Source organism: Fringilla coelebs, assembly GCF_963513975.1.
Source record: "Fringilla coelebs genome assembly, chromosome: 3".
NCBI classification, from domain to species: Eukaryota; Metazoa; Chordata; class Aves; order Passeriformes; family Fringillidae; genus Fringilla; species Fringilla coelebs.
The window spans coordinates 46,633,602-46,657,263 of NC_140030.1; the positions used below are offsets into that span (position 1 = coordinate 46,633,602).

At 36.4% G+C, this 23,662-nt stretch overlaps 1 protein-coding gene across 1 annotated transcript in view; it reads right to left on the minus strand.

Moving 5' to 3' along the window:
• Positions 1-23,662, minus strand: part of REV3L (REV3 like, DNA directed polymerase zeta catalytic subunit) — a 112,230-nt gene that overhangs the window by 68,194 nt on the left and 20,374 nt on the right. Inside the window, exons 2-3 of the mRNA XM_084203151.1 lie at positions 2,305-2,494; positions 854-928 (exon numbers count right to left, since the gene is read on the minus strand). Coding sequence (XP_084059277.1) covers positions 854-928; positions 2,305-2,494 — 265 coding nt within the window. The remainder of the gene's footprint in view (positions 1-853; positions 929-2,304; positions 2,495-23,662) is intronic.

Here is a 23,662-nt window from a genome sequence, read left to right on the forward strand (position 1 = left end):
ACAACTATATAACAGTATACAACGAAGAAAAGCACTAAGCATTTCTAAATGCAACAAACTGGGATTAAATATAAAGTTTTATACTGAAAAAAGAAAGGAATAATTTAAGTGAAGTGTCAGTCCTTATTTGGATAGGAGCAATTCAAACACAAGGAGCTCCAAGTTTTGAAACAACTTTCCTGTCATCCATTAATACAGAAATTTTGAATAATGCAAAATTTCACTTGCCTAGAAGAAAAACCAGACAATCCTGTCTTATGATCATGTATTGGACTTTTTAAAAAAAAGTTACAGCATGTAATAGCAGACACTCAAGAGATTTTAATTTATGCTTGGAAAATAATTCCTCCTTATTTATTCCTGAATTTACTGCAGCTACTTTGACAGTAAGATTGAAATCAACAGCACTTTCATACAACAGAACATTACTCTATTAATAGAGAAACTGTCAAATAACAAAAGCTATTCAGTTTTCCAAGTAAATCTTAAATTTAGTAATTTTTACTGGAATTAAAACCTACCAGAATTTACTTCCTAACAGATGAAATGAAGCCATATCAAAGACAAGTACATTGTTTTCCTTAAGAGTTACAGGAAAAGTAAGGTGATGCAAATTTAAGTGTTTGCAAATCACAGTAAACACAGAACAACTAAAGGCAAGCATGTTTTGGTATTGCTTTCCTAACATTCTACTGCTTTAAAAGATTATTGATAAATTTTTAAATGGTTTGAAAACCGTGAGACAATAATTTTGGAGATTTTGTTAAGTTACTGGTGAATCTTGTTTCAAACCTGACATTTTAATTCAAGATATAAGGAAATCAGACAGAACTTTGTACTTCCACATCCTTACCTTTTTACCATTGCAGGATTGTAAAGATAAATCTTCATAAATTGTCTCTCCTTTTCATGGTAACCATAAAAAGGCCTGAAGAGAAAGGAATAAAAGTAAGAAGCTAAAGGAATAAAAGTAAGAAGCTAGCCAGTTATGCTGTGGCATTTATTCAGTGACATTTGACTATAAGGAGTATTAAATAAGCATGTCTATCAATCCAGGTGAAGATGAAGATGTATTTAATTTAGGTCTTTCCCATTAGCCTCTTATGCAAACAAACAAAACACCTGAAACACTCTTATGCTGCTCTGAGGCAATGAGCAGCTGACTTTCAGTAACGACTGTTCTGAAATTCTAAGGCAAGAGAGGTGAAAAAGAGACAGGTTCTCCTAATTTCTACTGCTCTTTTCTCACTTATTCAAGTAAAGGCTGTCATCAACAGTTTACTCTGCCCAGCTTTCACTATTGAGATGAACAGCTATACTACAATTTATACAGTTCTCACAAAAATAACAATCTCAACAAATTTGTAGGTGACCTTCTTTGTTACTGTAAAAACATCAGAAAGTTCTGACTGAAAATAAAAAGTTATTGCAGCCACTTTACTTACAATATCTAGAAGCCACGAAAACTGGCTGGGAACTATCTTCCTACACTTAAACAATTAGAAAGAATGTATTTCAGAAATGCATGAAAAAAGCAAATAAAACACAGTGTTGCACAACACTGAAAATTAGCATTTACATTGTTTTGAAGATTAAAAACTTAATGCATGTATCTCAATTACCTGTGCTTTTCCAGGATATTTTCCTATTACTCATTATGATTTGAGTTATTTTTCAACCCTTGGTTATGTAAATTAAATAAAAATTAACTAAAAGAATCCTTAAAATACTAACATTCAATATAGAAAGCTACATCAAATAAAACACAATGCTCATCTTGACAGATTAGTAAACATATGTTAAGAGCCTCCACTTCCTGGTGTGTGCTGCTGTAAGAATCTGACAGATAAACACAACTTGAGAGTCTCATGGGGGCAATTTTACATGAACAAAAAAAAAGAAAAAAGAAAGAAAGAACACCTAGAATCAGGCTCCTGCAAGACATGCCTGGTCTCAGGGGACCTAGAATAATCCAGAGAGGTACAAAAAGCTGCATGGAAAGTACTGCTCTAACAGCAGAGACAGAAAAAGCGAAGAAGAACAGATTTTGCAAAATCATAGACACTAGGATACAATTCAGGAAAAAATGGTTGAGTCAAGAAGGTTTTTTGGGAAAACCTGTTAAGTATGTTAAGGTAAAAGCAAGTGAGAAGAGTAATTTAGAAGTTGTACAGCCCTGTATGAAGGCATACATGGGTGGAAAACGAAAAAGGATTAGCACTGCAATCATCCAAGTCCAAATAGTACAATTGCAAAAAGCTAGTCAAAACAACCAACCAAAACTCCTCACGGGTTCATACTTACATTCCAGACACTAATGATACTTTGAAAACATGTTGGACAGTAGAAGATGGATTGCCTAAAGCCACGTTGAGTGCCCTGTCAATGCTGAACGCCACTTGACGAAGGTAGCACTCCGGATGCTGTCCAAAACCATCGTACGGTACATAGAGGTAAGGAAAGATACCATGTAAGTGGAGACAAGTCTTCTGACCTAAAAATAAAAGGTAAACATTTATTTTCTAATGACAACTTTTTCTTCTTCTAAGTAGTTGCTACATCTGAGGTTTTTCATATTACTCTCAGGTTCTTCAGACAGGATAAATTTATGACACAAGTGCAGGTGTGTTTCAAGCAAAAGGTACTAATGTAGAGCAGTTCTCACACTTGATTCATTGACAAAACCAAAACAGAACAGATGTGGTTACCTGACATACCCATGATTACGCCTGTGTAACAACAGAATTCACTACTAATTATTTCCATTATAGAAACAACATAACATCTCTCTAAGAATAACTTTGCATACTGAGTAAATGTTGGATGCTTAACAGTTTCTCAGCCTTTGTGAAAAGTTCTCAGTAGCAATCACACAATCTCTCAGAAATTGAAAAGAGCATCCAGAGCACCTATGAGGGCATTCGGTATCCTAGTTATCAGGGTATAAATTGGGATGTGGAAAAAATACCAGGCAGCTTTCAACTTTTAAAATCTGTAGATCCCTCAGATTTCCACTATATCTGTAAATCTCTAGACTCCTAAAAACACACTTACTTCTCAGTGTTAGCTTCCATGAGTCTGCAGCTAGAGCAGAGTGACAGGACACACCATGAAAACCATTGTGCTAGACCACAGTCTGAGCTTCCCATTCACACAAGGCAGAACAGTAATACAGACTGGGACCTCCCAAACCCACCACATTTTTTGGGGGACTAGTCTCAACTACAATGCATGTTATCTGTTCTTTCCTCACCACAATGCAACAAAGGATGCATTTGGTGGCATCCATTTGCCACCTTTTCAGTCCCCAAAATCATTCATGACTTCTCAGTGGCCAATGAAAAACTTTCACAGGAAAATATTGTAAGCATGTGTTACTGATTAACAACCACCACCACAATGATAGGCAGCACATATCCCTTTGCATTTTGTTTGGATGAACTCCCTGCATGAGGACAGCAAAACTGGCTGTGCTTCCATCACCTAGGAGATGAATGCTACAAAATACAACTTCACTGGTCCACAAGACCAATGGAAAGACTTCCCAAAGTCCACTCTTTCAAACTGAGGTTACTTCTCAGCTGGTGGAGCTTGCCTGAAGTATTTACACTCAGTCATATCCCAGTGGCCACCCAGTGAAGACAGCTTATGTCCATTAAAGCACAGCAGTAACCTTCTGACTGAGGACTGCCCGCAAATCTTTTACACCTGTGAAAAGCATGCCCAAAAATCCCACTAACAGCATAGCTATTTTTGCCTCCTTTTAAAAACTGGGGTCAGATGCATTGTTCTTCAATTATGTTTAGAAGTAAAGTAATTGCTCAAAAAAATGGTACTACAAGTCCATTTTCTAAGCTGAATTTTACTCTTCTTGCAAGTCAGCTCCATCAAGTCTCCTCACCAATGTTGAAATGTAATCTATGCATTCATAATATTGAGGTCACATCTATGAATTTTGCCCACATCTTTTAAGATGTTTCAGGAGAATAAAATTCTTATTTATGTGTCATGTTTTTCAAACAATAATTCATTAAGAGAAAGGGAAAACTTAGGAAACTAAGAACTACGTGTTTGAAGGTTTTTTAAAAGGCAAAAATAAAGGACAGTAAAAACTTTAGATGGCAGGAAACTTCCTTACCCCTAAGGTGGAAAAAGTCATATATTAGTAGTATGTGAACTGAGAGGACTGATTTGTGCAGTGGTAGCAAACCATTTGTTTTCTATACCAAGCCACCAACAAATTTGAGTGTATACTGATGGCTGTACTTAGGACTGATTTTGAAATAAAGGAGTCCCCCACCCAAATTAATAGCTGTTTAAAGTTCTACAGTTTCTCTATTCAAGTTTGATTGGTTGGTTTTGGGAAGGATTTGAGTTTGGGGTTTTTTTCATTATTTTTGCTTCTAAGTAGGAAAGAGAAGGTTGTTGCTGTTGTTTGTTTTTTTATGCACCCCAGGATCATGCTCAGGGGGAAATTCAAACTAGCATATAAACTAATTTGTCTGAATGCTCACTGCAGCTTAAAAAACCAAGTGAACAAATCAACTCACCCCAAGCCAAATTTGATATTGGAATACAGACTGAATTTCTAGACATACAATTATGCATGCCTATACTCCCCTGAATTTTATAAATTCAGGTGTTTAATTTCTAGAACTTGTCAGTCAGAATCGGTTCTGCTCTTATACTTTTTATTTGCACTACTAGCTGTTGGCTCCTTTCAAAAGCATTATTTTTTTCATATTTAAAAAAATACCTTAGCTTTAATGGTTGTCCAAATATTCTGAGTTGGAGTTAATTTATGATCCCTTAGTTTTTCATGTCATAATTTATGACAAAATTGCAAAGCATAAGAATAAACAAAACAGTGACAGACTCTAAAGTTACTGTACTTAAATTCAGGTTCCTTTCAAGTTAAGCAGCTATTTAACAATTCTTGCTGAACTGAAAGTGTACTTTTATTGTTGAATAAAAAAGAGAACACGTACAAAGAAAGTTTCCTTCTATTTCCTTCCGTTCCCTTCCCCTGTACTCCCCTTTATGTGCAAAAAACCCCCATGAAAACCACTATGTCTTTCGACTGAGTGGAGTCAAATTACCACTTGACTCCAGGGAAATCTTATAGAACACACACCCTGAGCTGCTTTTCATTTTTGATTCTGCCAAGAAAGCAAACAAGTTACTGCTGAGCTAAGACTCCTATCAGGCTAACAGTTGTCAAGATACATGGGTTTACACAGCTAATTACTTGGAGCCTCGGCAGTATTGATTTATTAATTATGATATTTGGTTATACTGCTATTTTTACTTAAAATTGACATTAAACTTCTAAAAACTTTCTTCCACCAAGATCAAATTGGACAAATTTCTGTAAAAAAGAAAAATGTGAACATTATTAATAAGGGAACTTATTTAATTGTCCAGTTCAGGAATAAAGTTTGCAAACAAGACAGAAAAGGACCACATGAAAGTCTATGTATATATTCCAAGAGAAAAGAGATTTTATATATATATATATATATATATATATATATATATATATATATATATATATATATATATATATATATATATATAAAATTCCATCTGTTCTAGATAGAATTCCACACATACATGACTACCTGCTGGCTCATATTCCATCAAGGGGAGAGCTTCTGTAGATACTTTCTCCATTTATTTCCTCCAGAAGACTTAAAATCTAATGGGAGAACTGTCTGAACAAAGCATGTAGATGACCACAGAAGGCAATCAGGTTGGCCAAGAATGATTTACTTTGAGTGAATCTATTCTGACTACTCTAATTTCCAAAAATGAATGGGAACATGTTCTACAGTTGTGATATATTTCAACTAACTTTCCATAAATGATACTCAAAGCTGTGTAGCTCCTCTCCTGTAATTCTTAATTTAGGAACTGACTACAGAACCTTCACAGATGGAATTCAATACTGGAAACATTCTGAATAGATGTTTTCTTTAGTATTTAGAAAACAAAAACTAAATCTAGATAAATATGACTTCAGAGAGCAGTTCAACACTGGTCTACACGCAGTCATATTTTGCTGTGATATTTCTGCTACAGAACAAGCTGATCCCATTACAAGAAGCCAAGCAAAGCCGTGGGGAACAATGGTGTGGGAGTAATATAGAGATTACAGCAGCATTTAGAAGCATGGCAAAACCCTGAGATTTTAGGAAATTTGGGCTGGGAATTAATAAAGAGATGCAGAAGATGGAAGACAAATGGCTTTTCATACACTTGCAATCTGTTGGAAGTACTTCAAGTACAGTTTTGTAAAGTAGAAGGACTAATTAAGCATGGACAAGTATTAGAAGAAGAATGCACACAAACACGTCAAGTGTCACTACAGGATGCAGAAAAAATAAGGGATTTCTTTCCTTTAACAGCAACAGTAAAGTAAAATAATTAGAAATCAAAAGACATGACACTACCATCTTGAAAAGAAAATTGGTATTTTCAACTAACTCTTGAACCACTTACATTCAGAAACACTTGAAAAATGAACTGTGAATAGTGATGCCTACAGAGAATTGGAAAATTAACAATTCTATTGTAAAAATAATTGTAAAAATGAAATTTTTAAAGTGGAATATTATCAGAAGTCAATTTCAAAGTAATTTCTTCTTGCAATAAAAGTTCCTCCATCTTGGCAATCTCACCCAGGAAGAGGCTTCAGAGAGCACCATCAAGTTGTAACAGAAGTACATGACCTACCATGCTTGGTAGGTACAAGACAGGAACCTTGTGCACAGTTCAGATGGTGCTTTCAGTCTAAGCTGTGTTGCTCACTGGGGTGGGCATGTCAAGCCTGTATCACTGAACACCATCAGAACTGAGCTGCTGAAAAGGCACAGGTCTCAATTACTTTCTAGTGCTAACACAGCCTGTGAAACTATAGCCACCATTTCCTCCCCCTGACACAAAGCAAACAACACACATGGACTGGTAAGTAAGGCAATGCTTTGATGAAGACAAATCCCTTTCCTAACAAAACCTGGGAAGATCTTTCTCCCTTAAGACTCTTGCTAAGTCATTCAGAAATGTAAGAGCTCACATTTTTAATCTCAAAGAGTTCTTCAGCAGTATATTATATCAATGTAACTCCTTCAATGATTAAATAAAACTTTCAGTCTTCTCCCAGAGTCATGAAACGAGTCCACTTTTTCACAAGGACTGAGAAGAAAGGGAGAACTACAGACATTGCAGTCCTGGATACTAGAGAATACTGGATGTCAGAGAAACAAGAATAATGAACTTGGGCCTTGCAGCAGCAAGATATCCTCAAAACATAATGAAGAAGAGAGTGAAAAGACCTTATTTCACATATATTAGATACTTGTGCCAACACTTTCTGGTTTTCCCTAGGGTGTGAGAAAACACTTATTTCAGTAACACCTGTAAATGGGACCATTTTCTTACATTTGTTGAAATCCAAATTGAGTGTTCCATTATTTATAATTATTTAGCCAGTAACTGTTCCTTGCAACATGTCATACCTCTAACTCTTATGAAGACCAAAAAAAACCCAAACCAAACAGAAAAATGCCCAACAAAAAAACCCAAAACAAAACCCCCAAACAAACAAACTAGGAAAATGAGGCCTTTGACTCACTGTAATTAGATTGTTCCTCAGCCTTGATGCAGGGATCCTTAGTGAAGGAGAAGAGCTGGGTTTTTTGTCTGTAAATTTATACAGAGATGCAATGTGCATCTCTGTATAACTAGATGCACATTGGTGTGCTACCCTGAGCTATGGCAGGAAACAAAGACCAAAGAAAAGCAGATCTCTGGGCAGTATGGGGATTTGAGCAAGAAGTCCACAAGCTTCCTTCAATTTGGTATCTTCCAAAGGAAAAACTCCTCTCAGATTAAGGTAACATCAAATAAAATTACATTTGAAACACTGATTTTTACTGACATCTCCAACTGACATCCATGCAATTAATTTGCTCACTGACAGCTTTTACATCAAGCATAAGTTGTCTTAATAATTTGAAATATTAGGGCCTAGGAGACCATGTGGTTTACCAAGTCCTGCCTTCTTCAGTCTAGCAAGCAATGCAATAGTCACACAAAACTGAAGACCATTAGATACTTTGAACTGTGAAGTATCCAAAGAAGAAATAACCTTTGAGACCTCTCAGGCTAGAATTTACACTGAGAATTACTGCTGATGGAAAGTATCAATGGTAAGTTCCAAAAGCAAGGCTACTATCTTTGTCTTACTGAGAATTTTTAACAGATATTTTTTTAGTCTAATATGTAAGAGAGGCATTGATTTTTTTTTTTTACACATTAACAATGAGCAAACCCCAAGAAAAAGCACAAAAGTTGAAACAGTTTATTTATTAAGTCAACTCAACGAAGATATTCTGATTATCTCCATAAAACTACCTCCTCCTGACTGGAATTGATGAGGATGGATCTTTTCTGAATTCCTGCTGAGACATTAGAAAACAATCTCAGAAGTACTACTGATAAGCCCAGCCACTTATAGGATGCAAAGATACATCATCAGAAAGGAAAATCTATTCCCTACTGCTATCATCAAGCAAAAATAACTGAAATATAACTCAAAAATTTTATTGTTATGCAGTCCATCTAAAACCAGGAAAGTCCAGAGTTGGATAATTTAAAAGTATCTCCAGAAATAATGGAGACCAAAGAAGGTAAGCATCTCAAAAAGCAAAGATAAGCTATGTACAAACCATTCTTCAAGCTGATGACTGAGTTATGAGAAATGGCCATAGTATTTTCTTCTTTTCTTAAGACACACAAGGTGAGGTCAGGTATTCACTTATTAAGGACCCATCTACAAAATCAACCCCATAAAAAATACTATTCTTGCCTCCTTTATTGACAGATTATATAAGCAGCTGGACAATATCAGTAACTATTTCTAGACTGAGTGTCAAAAATCACTATGAAGCCAGCCAGCTAAAATGAGCTAAAACACACAAAGGAGGCAAATGCAGCTGGCCCCAGCTACAGACTCTGGCTATCACACTGAGGGAGCTCTTGGCACTCACAGGCTGGCAGCCCAGCCCAAGCTGCCATTCTGGTAAGAAACACAACCACATGAAAGCAACACAGGCAGACTATGTTAGACCACACTGACCAAAGCATAGCTGAACAGAAAAGAGTGTATTTACTAGTCCCAGGTAAACTGATGAGGTGTACTTCACCACATCCTGTAAAATATGAAAAAACAAGTCAGTAGTAAAAAAGGGGAGAAGAACAGTCACACAGCTTTTGGTTTTCATTTTCCTCCTCAACTGTTCATTAAAGACTGACACTGCCACACAAGTCTATCTTACTGGTCTTTCTTGGAGCAAGTTACACAAGTCACATGTAAATGGAGAATGGTGCACAGGCAGATATTCAAAGTTTTTGTGGTAACTGAACTTTCAGTTCTACAGGAGGCTCCTCTTCCTATTAAAATACTGCAATGTGTGTGCACTCCAGCCACAACTTATCTCTTTGTCCTGTGCTACACAAAACGGAAACATTCTTATTCAACAGGTATTTTTCTATCAGCTGCAGAGCTAGTTGGAGAAAAAGCACCATAAATTATTACCAAAAATTATTTGTTACTCTAAACTGCAGGCAAAAAACTCTCTGGCCTTGTGGTAAGGTCAACAGTGTTTTCATCAGTATAATCCTTCAAAGACACTTTTCAGAAATGTTGACTATAAATTCCTGGACAACACCAAGCTTGTGTAATCTCCCCAAAATTACACACTGTAGAGTATATACACTCATGAGTCACAATATTTTATGCTGACAACTAAATGACATCACATTGTTTGTTTTCTCTTTCTGTATTCTTCAAATGACACTAAATAATTCTATAAATATTTCCTGAAATTTTTGGTTTTGTATCTGCATTAAGACCTCTCACTTGCAGGTAACTAATTTCAGCCCACTCCTCAAGTTGATGAAAGCTAGAGGATGTGCTCCACAAATACAAGCATGGCTCTTAACCTACCCATAGGCAAATTTGCAATACTTGGTACTCCTTATCACACATACCCTTTTATTTCAATAAAAATGGTATGTTTTTATTTTTATGTTTTAGGCTTACAATTTTTGGACAAGCAGCAACTTAGTATGAAGTACTTTCTTACTACAGACACCCTCCAAATTTCTGTGTAAGCTTTCAAAATGACTACATGGTGTGTGACAGTAATAGTAGGGGACAGAATCTCATGACCCAGGAAAGAAACTGTGTTCTTAATATCTTACTAACTCTGTGTTCCAGCTTTATGTGGCAAGTGGCTGGCAGAGGAGGGGTTGCTGTAGCAAGAGGCCAGAGGCCCTGTGCAGGACACAGGCAGACCCAAGAGACACACTACAAGGCAGAGCTAAGTCCCTCAGCCAAGCTGGGGACACTTCTGGGAGAACATGTTTAAGAAAGGGAACACCAGAGTCAGAGGAAGTGAAAGAGGAACATCTCCATGGAACAGCAGATATTCCCTGCAGTCCATGGAGGATGTCACAGTGGAGCACAAGGATATTCCCGAAGGAACTGAAGCCCATGGAGAGCCCACATCAGAGCAAAGACATAATGAGGAAGAAGGCAGAGAGACACCATTACGTACTGGCCGCAACCCCCCCTGCCATTCTCCATGTGAGCTTGCATGGCAAGGGCAGGGTATGTGAGAAACAGAGCTGAGCCTGGGGGAAGGGGCAGGAAAGGTGTGCTGTTTTGAATTTCTCACTACCTGAATCAATTTTAGTCGGCAATAAAACAGCTATTATTTCCCAGAGTTTGTTTTGCCTGCAATGGTAATTGGTAAGCAACTTCCCTGTTGTTATCTCAACGTATTGTTTTACTGTTTCTGTTTTTCCTATTTTATACCTTTGCATTACCAGACTAGTGGTGATGGGTTGCACAAGCAAGCAGCTGGATGGAAATTTTGCTGTTGGTCAAGTCTGGCTCAGCACACACCACTTAAATGAAATTATTCTCTGGATGTCAACCTCTAAAACATACTAACTATGTCAGACAGTAAATGTAACAAAGTAAAGCAAGTCTTAGTGTGAGCAGACTCCTATCTTCTACCTTATGATCTCTAACTGCACCAGAAAACTTCAGAGGGTGTTACAGCTGCAAATCTCTGCTTTAAGCCTTTACTCAGAAGTTTCAGTCTACCAGATTTAATTTAATAGAAACAATATAAAGCCTCAATCACCAAAGTAACAAAACTTTTCAATGCAACATTAAAATATTTAACCACAAACTTGACTAAAATAAAGTAGTCCTATTACCATAGCTTACGTTAAGTGATGTATTGGTATAAATACTGTCTGTTTGTTGTGTTAATACAGAATTAAACAATGTGGGAGACAGTATTATCCTTTACAACAAATGCACTTAGAAACATATTAATGAAAGATATGCCTGTTCATGAGTCTTCCAAAAAAGGTTGTGCATGAAGGTGCAGAACATTCAAGACATTTCCATCTGGGGGAGAAACTACAGCAGGCAGACAGAAAGATAAGATGCTCTAGATCCATTGAAGCTTTTTAAGTTGAGATTGCACATACCTCAAATCCTTATTATAATTCCTAGAGATTCTCATGACAAGATCTTTCAAGCAAGGGAAACAATTTTCATCTGGAAACAGCAGTACTAAGTGTACCATGAACCCATCCTCAGCCAAATTCAATTCTATAACGCAGTTACAGAGGAAGCAGCTCCAAAGTGACTTAGAGAAACCATATTCTTGAAAACTGGTGGTCTGAATCCTGATTTATGGAACAGAATTGTAAACCCTGAGCAATTCAAAAGTTTGTATCACACACAGACACAAAAATGTTACCAACCCTTTTTTTTCCCATGTAATTTTTAAACATCACTCCAATTTAGCATTTGTTCAATAATTACACTTATCATCAATAGATACTGAGGATTAACTTGAGAGGTACTGTGCAAGTGCAAATACAATAGTTTTAAATACTGTAAACAACAGCAGCATTAGAAAAAAATTCAGATTACAGCATTTTTCAGTATTTTAAAAAATTGTTTTCTTTCACATTAAAGAGCACAGTATATGGAAATCACACTATAGTAATGTTTTATTTTATTTTGCCTGTCAACATATTAGATAGCCTCCTTGCTTTACAAAAGACATAGCAGGGTAAGAGTCTTATAGAAGAAAAAAAGTCCTTGAAACCAAAAGTAAATGAAACTAACTCTTTTTGGATCTTTCCTGTGGTATTTTAAAAGAATCTACATTGTAGCTTTTTGCCTTCTACTGCAAATACAGTCCTCAGGTGTCTGCCACACCCTTAGCTGTGGGTACTAAAAAGCAGGGTCTTTACTGACTCGTTTCCGGGTGAACCAAGACCTTAACATCCACTAAAGCATAACTGAAGTCAATAGATGCTAAATGCAGGCACAGCATTTGTCATTCTTTACATGCGCTATTTTTATGCTGTCTTCTTTCATGTTTTACAAAATATGCAAAGGAGTGCTCTTTCAGTAACACAGCCAATGCTACTTATTTTATTCTACACATTTTGCAATAGTATTAAGTATCTTAATTTCTATTTTAGGGTTTTTTTTAACATACTACTTTCCTTCTTCACCCTGAATTAGGCATCCATCCCCCTCTTTTCATCTTCTGTAAAGTCTAGTGTCTTTTGGCAGCATTGGAAGGGTTTCATGGCTATTTGCCTGCTCTAGGCCTTTGTTTCTGCAAAGAATGCCCAGATTTTGTAGTATCCTTATCTTGGGCTTGTCACCATCATTAACTGAGAACACACACACCGTTTTACTTCTTCATGATTAGAAAAACAAAATCTTTTTCTGTTCCAGTGCTACAGCAAAAAAATTTAAACATCTCAGCACTTTACAGAAAGTATGTATCCAAAGACTGCTTGCCTTGTACAGATCATTTCATGTGGTTGTCTTGTATATACTCAGCAACCTTCAGAGTGGTTGTAAAAACTGTGTAGACTGGATGCCTCAATTGCCAAGGCAATGTATTTATAGCAGTATCTGCATTCTTTAAGAAATGTTTTGAACTGTTACTCAGAAGTATCTGTTGCAGATGTAGCGTCACTCAGTGAAATACTCCCATTTTACAAGGTCATCTCACTGGCTATTGTATTTTGAATTGCTGAAATTCTGTGCACAGCACAACTAGGTAGTGACTACCAAAGGGTCTCCCTCAAAAAATCAGACAGCAATCTAGTTTCCCATTTTAAACAAATATCAAAATGTGCCAAAGGATTACTTAATTTCTCCACTGCTCTGTTCAGATTTGAATTCTCTTACCACCCTTTCTCCCTTTCCCCAAATCTATGATAGCAGGGACACACAGGATTCACAGCATGGAAAAGGCCTCCTAGATGGACTCAAACCTATGACCAAACACCACCACTTCAACTGAACCACAACACTAAGTGCCACATCCAGTCTTTCCTTAAACACCTTCAGGGACATTGACTCCTCCACCACCCTAGGCAGCCCATTGCAATGCTCAAAAACCCTCCTTCTTGTGAAGAAATTTCCTCCTAATATCCAACCTAAACCCCCTGTGGTGCAGCCTTAAGACTGTATCCTTTGTGACTGAGATACTAACAAGTTTTTCAATAAAAATAAAGATAATATTTGAGCAATAATGGGATGGTATTGTCTAACAGCATTAATAAAGTGTGCATCAATAGCAAAATAACTGCATTAAAATATAAAAATTTGGCCTCCCTAGGTTCTGACTAGCCCTATGGCTAGTATCCAGTTAGCACAAAAAACAAGAAAAAACCAAATAAAAGCCCCTAAAAAACACCACCACAATATAACCCAACAAAAAAAAAAACCCACTCTGCATGAAGATGGGGTGCAAAAAGATAAACAGAGATTAAAAAAAACCACAGAGTGGGAGGTATTGGTGTTGGAGGAGAACAGGGCCAATCTACTGACAGAAATCTTAGTAAGTGCCAGAACAAAGTGCTACTAGTTAATCCCTGGACTCCTCACATATATTATTAAAGTGTATTTGTACAACTGATAGTGACTCTCTCACAAAAGCTCAGCTACACATGATACAGAGCAAAGACCTGGAATCTGCAAGTCAGAACAACATGCTGAATGATTTACTTGCATAATGCATATCTCATTTGTCATAGCAGTCAGAAATTTATGCCAATGAAGCAGACACCAACGCATACAGAAAGGTTCCTCATTGAGGCAGATGAATATCACTGTAGTAAACAGAGAGCATTCCCACCTCTCCCTCGGAATTTTTACTGTGAAGCTGAGTAGGTCATATGTTAAAAAGGCACAGGGAGCCTTTATTACACTGAGACAGTTCAAATGGTTTAGAAAACAGCAAAGTAGTTCTATGCTTAATTAAATCATTAAGCACTCTAATGTTACAGAAATTTAAAGCATAACTTTTGGTTGAAGCCCCACAAAAGCCTAAAAAAATGAAAACCTAGTATTTTAATTTTGCAATCTCAGCTTTTCATATGCAAGTTACTATCATTACCACAGCTCAGACTTGCAGATAACTTCCAAAAAAATTGTAAATACAACAGTATTACAAGGAAAAAACCCTTTCAGACTGAATGTGTAATTTTGGATTGAATTTGTGACTGGGGATGATAAAAAAAGATTATGCCTACTCACTGAATAAATGGTGAGAGTTACTGAGCACCTTGTGCTAATTGCTAGATAAAATGAGAAAATATAGTGTTTTATCACTTTATTGAAAATCATCCTAATGTTGAACACAAAGGAAAATACTTCTGGCATATTTCCACTCTTTTTAGTGACTGCAACCCTGGTGTTCTTTTAACCAAGATTTTATATGGAACACTGATAAACAGGGACTCCAGAACTCCTACAGATGAGGAAAAGATGAGACAGGAGGGGAACTGGTTAAATTTGGCACCTCTGAAGGTTGAAGATGTCCTTGTTCATCGCAAGAGAGTTAGACTAAATTAATTACCTTTAAAGGTCCCTTCCAAACCAAACCATTCTATGGTTCTCTGAAGGTGAAAAACCTTCAGTTAAATTGACCAGTAGATGCCACTTGACAGACTTTGCTGATCTAGATGATCTAAAGTAATTTGTTGCTTGTCTCAGGTCACAGAAGGACCAAAAGTCTATGTCAAAATTTACACTGGTATTTCCAAGGCTCTATAAAGCCATATTTCTCATTTGTTGCTAGGTGTAGCTCATATTTCAGGTTAAACTTCCAATGATTTTCTACAATTGGATAAACAGTATAAAGAAGCAAGCCAATTAACAGTAAGACACTGAATAATGAAAAAGTTTGAGCTACATAAAAGGTAAATGTGTTGAAGATGAAAACATCAGTTTAATGAAATTTAAGGTTGCTGCTAAGTCACAAAATTCCTACAGAAAAGTGCATTATGTTACCAAACATACAGAAAAAAACATTAATGATACCATGACACAGAGGCCTTGCTATTATAAGAATAGTATCAGCTCTTACACATCAGTTCTGAGAACAACTGCCTACCAAACACAAAGTGACCGACATTTGGCCTCAGCATAAGTGACACCTATCACACTATTTAACCTTCTCAATCAAGATCAGCCCAGGCCAAAAAGAGCAAACCTGGCAAATAAAACACCTCTGATTCAGCTAGTGCTGTATGCTGTCCTTTGTAGTGAATATATACTTTCTCATTTAATTCCAGCTCTGTAAGAGCAACAACTGCATGAGTCACCTTGTGGTTGGAATGAATAATGTACTAGACCCCTTATAAACTTTAATCTAAACCAGTTTTATGAAAGTACTGCATGTTCAGCATCTGCACACATCAACTTCAGCAAGTGTATCAAAAGATGAGATTATGAGTGGAGTTTGATTGCAAATAGTACAGCTAAGTACTAAAGATTACTTCTCATACCAGCACACGAGAAACTACGTTATATAGGTGCATGAAATCATTTGAGTTAGAGGTAAAGAACATGCTTACTGGTCTTTAAATTCTAAAGTGTCAAATTTATTTAAATATTTAAGTGCCAAATTTATTTAAATTTAAGTGTCAAATTTATTTAAATATTACCTATGAATTACTGTTGAAAGATAAGCATGTTTTAAGTTACTACTTTTTAAAGTAAATTTTTAAAATAGATACATCAAAGCATATTTGAACCTAGCATATATAACTGTCCATTTAGATTTTTGAGTTTTCAGATTACAGTGAAATCCAAAACATTTCAATGTTTAGATACTACTCTTTCCCCCACCCATTTTTAACCTTAACAATACCTAGGAAGAAGTGAAATAACACACAGTTTTACAAACCTGGAAATTCACTATACAGGTTCCTCAGTTTTTAATTTTTGTCTTTTTATTTCCCTAAGAAAGGTAAGGGAAAGAAAGAAACCAAAATACAGCATAAGGAAACAAACAAAAAAAATTTTCAAAATCTTCTTTGTACTCCATGCATTTCAATACAAAAACATGTTCCAGGTGTTTATGCAGAGAGAGATAACATTGAGAGGCCATTTTTTAGAAACAGCAATTTGGCTGTACAGTAGAGACAAAATCAGATGAAATCTAAGCTGTCCAAGTCATCTGGTCTTGCTCCTGCTCTCCATTTCTCTTTTGAGACTGAACAAGACTGTGAAAATCTGCACTAGGAACTGAGCTGGAACACTGACCTGGCTAAAAACTCATCCTGCAAAACAATTATCCTTTCAACATGTATCAGTTCCCCAGGTTCACCACAACTGCACAACATACTGTGCCAGCACACACGGACACAAAAGCACACAGGGCAGCTGTGCACACTTCTTGCTTCATGCAGTATCAGTGTCAGCTAACAGACAGCATATGCAGCACCCCAAACTATCATCTAATTGTTAGCTACTTTAAAAACCAAGGGAAAAAAATTCCTATACTGCCACATTCTTACAAGTGGGAAGGAACGGCTGGTACACACATATAGCTTTTATGTTGTGCCCCTTCTACAGAGAGATAAAAACTGATTATTTTCTGCAAATACAAGAAAATACCAGCTAACTAATTGCTCTAATGTATTTAAGCAAACAACATCTCTAAATGTTTCTTAAAGCAAGCTGCACAGACAGTATTTTACCGTATTTTTGGCAAAGTAGACTGAGAAAGCAAGTAGCTTCCAAACACTAATAAAACAGAAAAGGATTTGTTCTACATTTTCAAGACACAAATCCTATTCTTCTTTTTACTTGTGAACCACATCACATGACTTGAGTTTCATGCGGAGAAAAAGAACTAATTAATCCAGAGTGTAAAACAAATTAAGTATTATGTTACTATAACTGTACCAGAGGTATGACAATGGCTATTGAATGGTGAATGCCACATTTCTACCCTTTTTCACATTTAAAAAAAGAAAAGGTAATGGTGGTAGTGTTGTTCACAATCAAGAAATGTACCAGTAAAGTTTTATATACTTTGCAGTTATTTGCTGGACAACATAAACGGGTAGAATAAAACACCAGTGTGAAATCATGCGTTCACACTGTAAGGATATGGGAGCACAACATAACAGAAATGAATAAAAATCAGTACAGTTTGAAGTGCACCATTTTAAGACAGATTTACTGAATAGCTACTAGTAGAATACAGCTGTGATTCCCAAACTGATTAAAACAATTAAAGAAAATGAAAACGTGAGAGTGTCATACAGCAATAAATTGTCGTTCCACAAATGAAACAATGCCAGTTTTGGTAATTATACTTATAAATAAAGATCTATGTAAGGAAAACAAATATGCATGAAAGTTCACAAAAAAATTATAGCAAAAGAAATTGGCTCAGCATTGGAAATTTACACAAATCTGCACAAAATTACTGTGTCAGAATTATGATTTATCAAATCACTTTAAGAAAGTGGAACAAAAGCAATCTAACTGGAATACACCCAATATAGGATTCAAGACACACCCACCACAATCTGCAGTTAGGCATGCAAAAGAATGCAAAGTTACTTAAACATTTGGAAAGAAGTTAGACTATTGTTAAGAAAACTTTTAAGAAGTACTGATGATAGAAATCAACACTGTGGCTTGCCATGTGACCAGGTTTACATTTTTGCTCCAAAGAAGTTTGAGGTTAACCAACTAATAATTAACATCTGCACTCAACTGGAAGATATATAGCTCGAGGGATGTATATTACAAAACAGGCTATTTTCTAAAGTACCTTTATTCTTGTTTTAAAAAGTGCTTAAAAGTCCAATTTGTAGTTCATTGCTTATAAAAAATTTGTGCAGACAAGCCCCCTGTGTACACTATAAACATGCATAAAGCAACTTTCCTTTTTCTAATGAAACCACATATAATAAGGGACTGTCTAACTTCAAATGGAGCTAATACAGTCGAAATGATTTTTAAAACATTACTAGTCCCAAGTAAATTATTTCAGCAAAAGAAGAATCACTGCAAAAATAAGTAGACTCAAGACAGTACATGGGTAAATTACTACTCTTTGTGTAGTTATCACACCATGTTTAAACAACACAAGCTGTCTTGTTACCTGCCTGTATTTTAGGGCTCAAGAACCCTGTCTGTATCTGTGAGGCTCTTTATTTGCAGTTTCCTATCTTGACTCATTTCACTATGTGTACTTCAATCCAAAACTTGTATCACATATTTCGTGGTAACATTAACTACATAAAGATGCTTCTCTGTACTGCTGTTCCCTGAAGAGAGGGAGGGGAAAAATAAACTATTTTATTTCCACGTGTCTAACTGTCGGAAGAACAGACCTACTGTGAATCAGATGGATCTTTTTTCTTGGTCCAGAGACCCACCTTTTTTTTTTAAAGCATGAGATTGATGCAGTCTAATGAGTTAAGCCCCATACTGCTTCAAAGGGGACTAGCAGCAGATTGGACCCCTTCAACAGGTAATTCATGCTACATTAAGACAGCAGTTTTGTAGACAGCATCTCTACAGTGTTTCAGAGGCATAAACAACTACTTCCAGAAACAGCAAGAAAGCGAAAAACTATTCCCTGGCATGTAAATTTAAAAATATAATTTTACAGGGGCATGTTATATGCACTCAAATTTGAGTAAGTTGAAGGAAATGTCAAGCTGTCACCATGAGATGCATTTTCTAAGAAACTTCTAATATTTTCTACCATGTTCTAAGTTTCCTTACTTTTTACCTGTGTTATAGTCACCAGATAAATTAGGCTTCCTCCTATTACCATCCAAAATGAAACTTCACAGCAATGTGTAACACAAAGACAAAAACCCCATAAATGCACACAGAGAATCATATAGAGGAATGGTCAATGGACATCACCTCCTTAAAGTCTTGTCAGGAGCATGTTCAGCCTAAATAATCAAAGCCAGTGATGTTAAATCAGAAACATCAAATGCAACTTACACTGCCAAGCAAATAACACTGATTCCAGGCTATTAAGCTTTAGGAGAAATACAATGCAGAGTGCTTGACAGTTTGCTACTGAAGAGTATAAAGTCCTCTCTACTAAGCCCATAGCTGCACGTGCCAGAAAGTAGTGATCTGAAAAATACTCTCTTCCTTTCTTAGTTCTCCTTTTAAAAACTAGGAATTGACCAGGACAATATTCACTCAAGCTGGAGTGGTTACCCTGTGAGGGACATAAGTGAGTAATACTGAATTTGGTGAATATTCAGCGAAAGACATCTACTTCCAACAAATGAAGCCCACTGTCTAGAAGAGACCCAATCCTTCTGTGACTGGTGAGGATCCTGCACTAAATGTGATGATGTCAGCTGCTCCTTCTTACAACAACAATTATCTCTCAATTCCACTTGAAAATTCTCCAGTGATTCATTCTGACTTGTATTTCATCAACACAGGTTGTGTAAAGTACAACTGAGTAAAATCTCCAAAGGCATGGAAGCTTCTTTCAGTGGATGGGTCTGACTATTTGGAAACATTTGTTTCCAAAACAATACTGAGCCATATTTTGCAATGAGCGCTCAACGCTTTCAAAAAGAGACAAGGGCAATGGCAATGCCAGGAAAGGTCTCCTAATGTCATAAATCAATACCAGTGAAATACTTGTACTTCCATAATCTGTCTAGAAATAAAGATAACTGTTTCAAAGAATATTGTGATGATCAGAACACTCGATGTTGAAAAGCTTAACACTAACAGGAACAAAAATACAATCGCTCCAGAAAAGAACAGCTGAGGCTTTCTCTTTCTATTTCATACAGTACAGAAGCACACATCTGGCCTGATGCTGTGCTCTCCTGAAGCTGCTTTTTACAGTGTTACTTTTTATATGCTAGAAAGAGGTTTGAATTAAAACAGACTGGGCTTGCCAAACTACACTTGTATTTACTAAAACAGTGGCTTTATTATGCTGATGCACTTGCCTGATCTTTCAGCAGATCTACCCAGATTCAGCACTACCTGAAAAGGTGTCTCATGTGTTGTTTACATCCCTCTGGAGAAGAGTTTCCTTGCACAAAGGAAACAAGAAAATAGCATCTGCCAAAATACAATAAGCATCAGAAATGTTTAACAATAATGGATAAACAGTAAAGCCCAATGATCCTATGAACCCAAACACTGTGGTTTTGCCACTGGCCAAAATGCGACCATACATGGCTTATCGTGTTTGAATGGGAGAAAGAAACAAGTAATAAATTAGTAAATAAATTCTAGTCTCATCACATTTATTTTACAAGGTATGCATTCATGACAGGATTCTCTCTTAGAATCAGAAAGAGCAGACAGGAGGTAGAAGCCACTTGCCCTTTATGCCCTGAGCTATGTGTGAGAGCACTCAGTATTGGCATTCTCTCTTAGGTCACAAGCAGTTGAAAGAATCCAATCCTGCAAATGCTGAATTATTAATCAGATACATTTCTAAGGACAAGCACATCTCAAAAACTAGTTTATCATGCTTAAATTTACTCAAATTATGCATTTAACAGCTGCTTTTGGAAGACAACAAAGGCCTCTGATCTATGACACAGATCTCCTTCTCCCATAGCAAGAAAATGGCAGAGGTCCCAGTTATCCATGGACACATTTCATGGAAAAGTTACATTTAGTTTCAAATTCTGATTCCATTGTGGCAGTGACACCAGCTGAAGACACTGTAACAGATTGCTCAAATGCTTTGAAAGCACAGGCAAGATGTTTTGCCTGTCATCCCTAGAAGTATGAGCACATGCACAACTTACAGCAGGTTGAACCAGCACATAAATTTACAGCATATCAGCTGCTCCTGCTATGACAGTTTGCAGAGCTGTTACTACAGGGTAACACCATTTAAGTGGCGCTGCAAAGCTAGTGAGCTCTCTCATGAGCTCCAAGATAGAGAAAGCACGATCCTACCTACAGATTTTATCTAAACTCCCAGTATTTGGGGTCAGCTGTTTACACACTGTGTATGTCTGCAGCTCAGACCTGCACAGGCCAGTGAACTCTGAAGTAACACAAGGCGCCTAATGGGATCTGGAACTCAAATTTTTCTACTTCACACACCTGTAGTTAGTACTCTACACTGCTGAGACTGAACTACAAGCAGTATTTCCCAACCAGAAGCAACCCTGCACTGATACAGCACTGAATCATATTGATGCAGTAGACTGATATTTAATGGGTTTTTCCTCTAAGTTATGGGGGAAGACTTCTTCAATTTGTCTGTATTCCAGGACATTATAGACCTGAGTGCCCAGTGGCTTACATGACAAAAGCAGACATTCTAGAAAGTTCTATATCTATCTTTAGGAGAAGTTGTGGCCACCACTTTCTCCTAACAGGCAGCTCAGAAGTCTTTAAATTCCCCTCTCTAGAATTCTTAATTTCTTATGTTTTTGTTCAAATTTGACTAGCCTGAATTTCAGGTATTCTTTTCCTGTGGTTTTCTTACTAAACTAGAACTCATCACTTCTTCACAAGCTTCTGATACCATCTAATAAAAGTTTATTTTAATATCCTCTAGACGTGAAAAAAATGTTTTGAACATTCTTCAAAACCTCCTATATTTTTCCAACATAATTTAAAATGCAATGCCACAGAGTCACACTGTTTAGCACATCTGTTTCACAAATGCTACCTTCAACCTCTGGCATTCTGTTGTGGCCAAATATGACATTAGCCCAGCCATTTCTCTGCAAGGACCTGAAATTCTTTTCACAGTCGCTGTTTTCCATACCAGGGACTTTGTTTACATTCTTTGTTCTTACAAACAACAGTGCACTATGTCTGAACACTCAAACTCTACCAAGTGATCTACATAACTATGTATGACTGTTACTATTCTTCAGCTTTCTTGAATTCTGTGAACACTGCATGCTACTTATACAAACTAACTGAATGATCAACTTGCACTAAAATAGTTTATTATAAATAAGTATTATAATCAGTAGCTTCTCATGTGAAATATTTATGCTCCTTAAAGAGATGAAACTTCCAAAGTTATTGAACTTCTTTAAAGACCAAGCTCCGGCTCTTACTCTACAACCACATGTAATTCAAATCAAATGAAAACATATGGTATCAGGTGATACAGTTATCAGAACTTTTACCTTGAATTTTACATTGCAGTGAGAATTAAAATGAAAAATTCTCAAGCGGCTCTCTCCTCCTGTGTTCTCTACTCTCAATAAATTACCTTAGTAAGTTTTACTACAGTTATAAGGGATATTGTTTAACAGGCCAGAAAGAGCCAATATACTTGTACTTCACAGCATACAGCTAAGGAGCAATAAATTAAGCAGTACAAGAACAAAAACCTAAAAATGTATCAATAAGAATATGCAAAAAATATGCAAAAATATGCAGAGAATGCTTACCATAGAGCTCAAAACTAGTTTGATTGAAAACAAGGTACACTGTATATTAGAAGCATAATAACGTTTCCAACTACATACATTTTATCTATATATATACTGGTTAGAGCATGTGGGTGTGTTCATTCAAATAAGGAACACTGGTTGAAATGTCTGCATTCTAAAATTTTACTTGTGGGACTAAAAAAGCTCTGTCAAGCTCAGATTTATTTAGTTACTTTTTTTTCTCCTTTTCACTTGTGTTGCAGTACTCCTAGTTTAATTGCACTCATTCTGACCACCAAAGCTGACAATTTACATCTTCTGAAGGGGTACTCTGCATGCTAAGTGCACTGTTAAATACCAACAATCAAACACAAGCTAATCTGAACTACACATATTTTACTAAGTCTTGGCTGCTTGCTTTTGTTCCGTGATTGAAGATTTAATCACTTACTCACTTAATATCCAGTCTCTCCTGAAACTCGGTTCTTACAAGTCCGTAACTTCATCACAAGCAACTAGAGTGCACCTTTGTTAGCTGTACTCAGCTTCTCCCTTATATTACCTGGATGAAATCATGCTCCTTTATCCAAACAGGATAACTATTACACTTCCATTTTTAGGGAAACACAAATTATCTGTCAGTGTGTGTAGTGACATTAGTGACATTGATGAAGACATTAGAAGAAAACCAAACCACAGAAAAGGTAAAGTAAGTGAACTAGAATTACAAAGTTTTTCTAAATACATCTTGTAACATAGACCATTTTTCTCAAGTAGGTGCAGAAGAAATATCTTAAGTTTGGTGAAATTAATAATATAGATGATACTCCTTCAGAACTGAGAAAGAGCTCCATTAATAAATACCACATTAAAA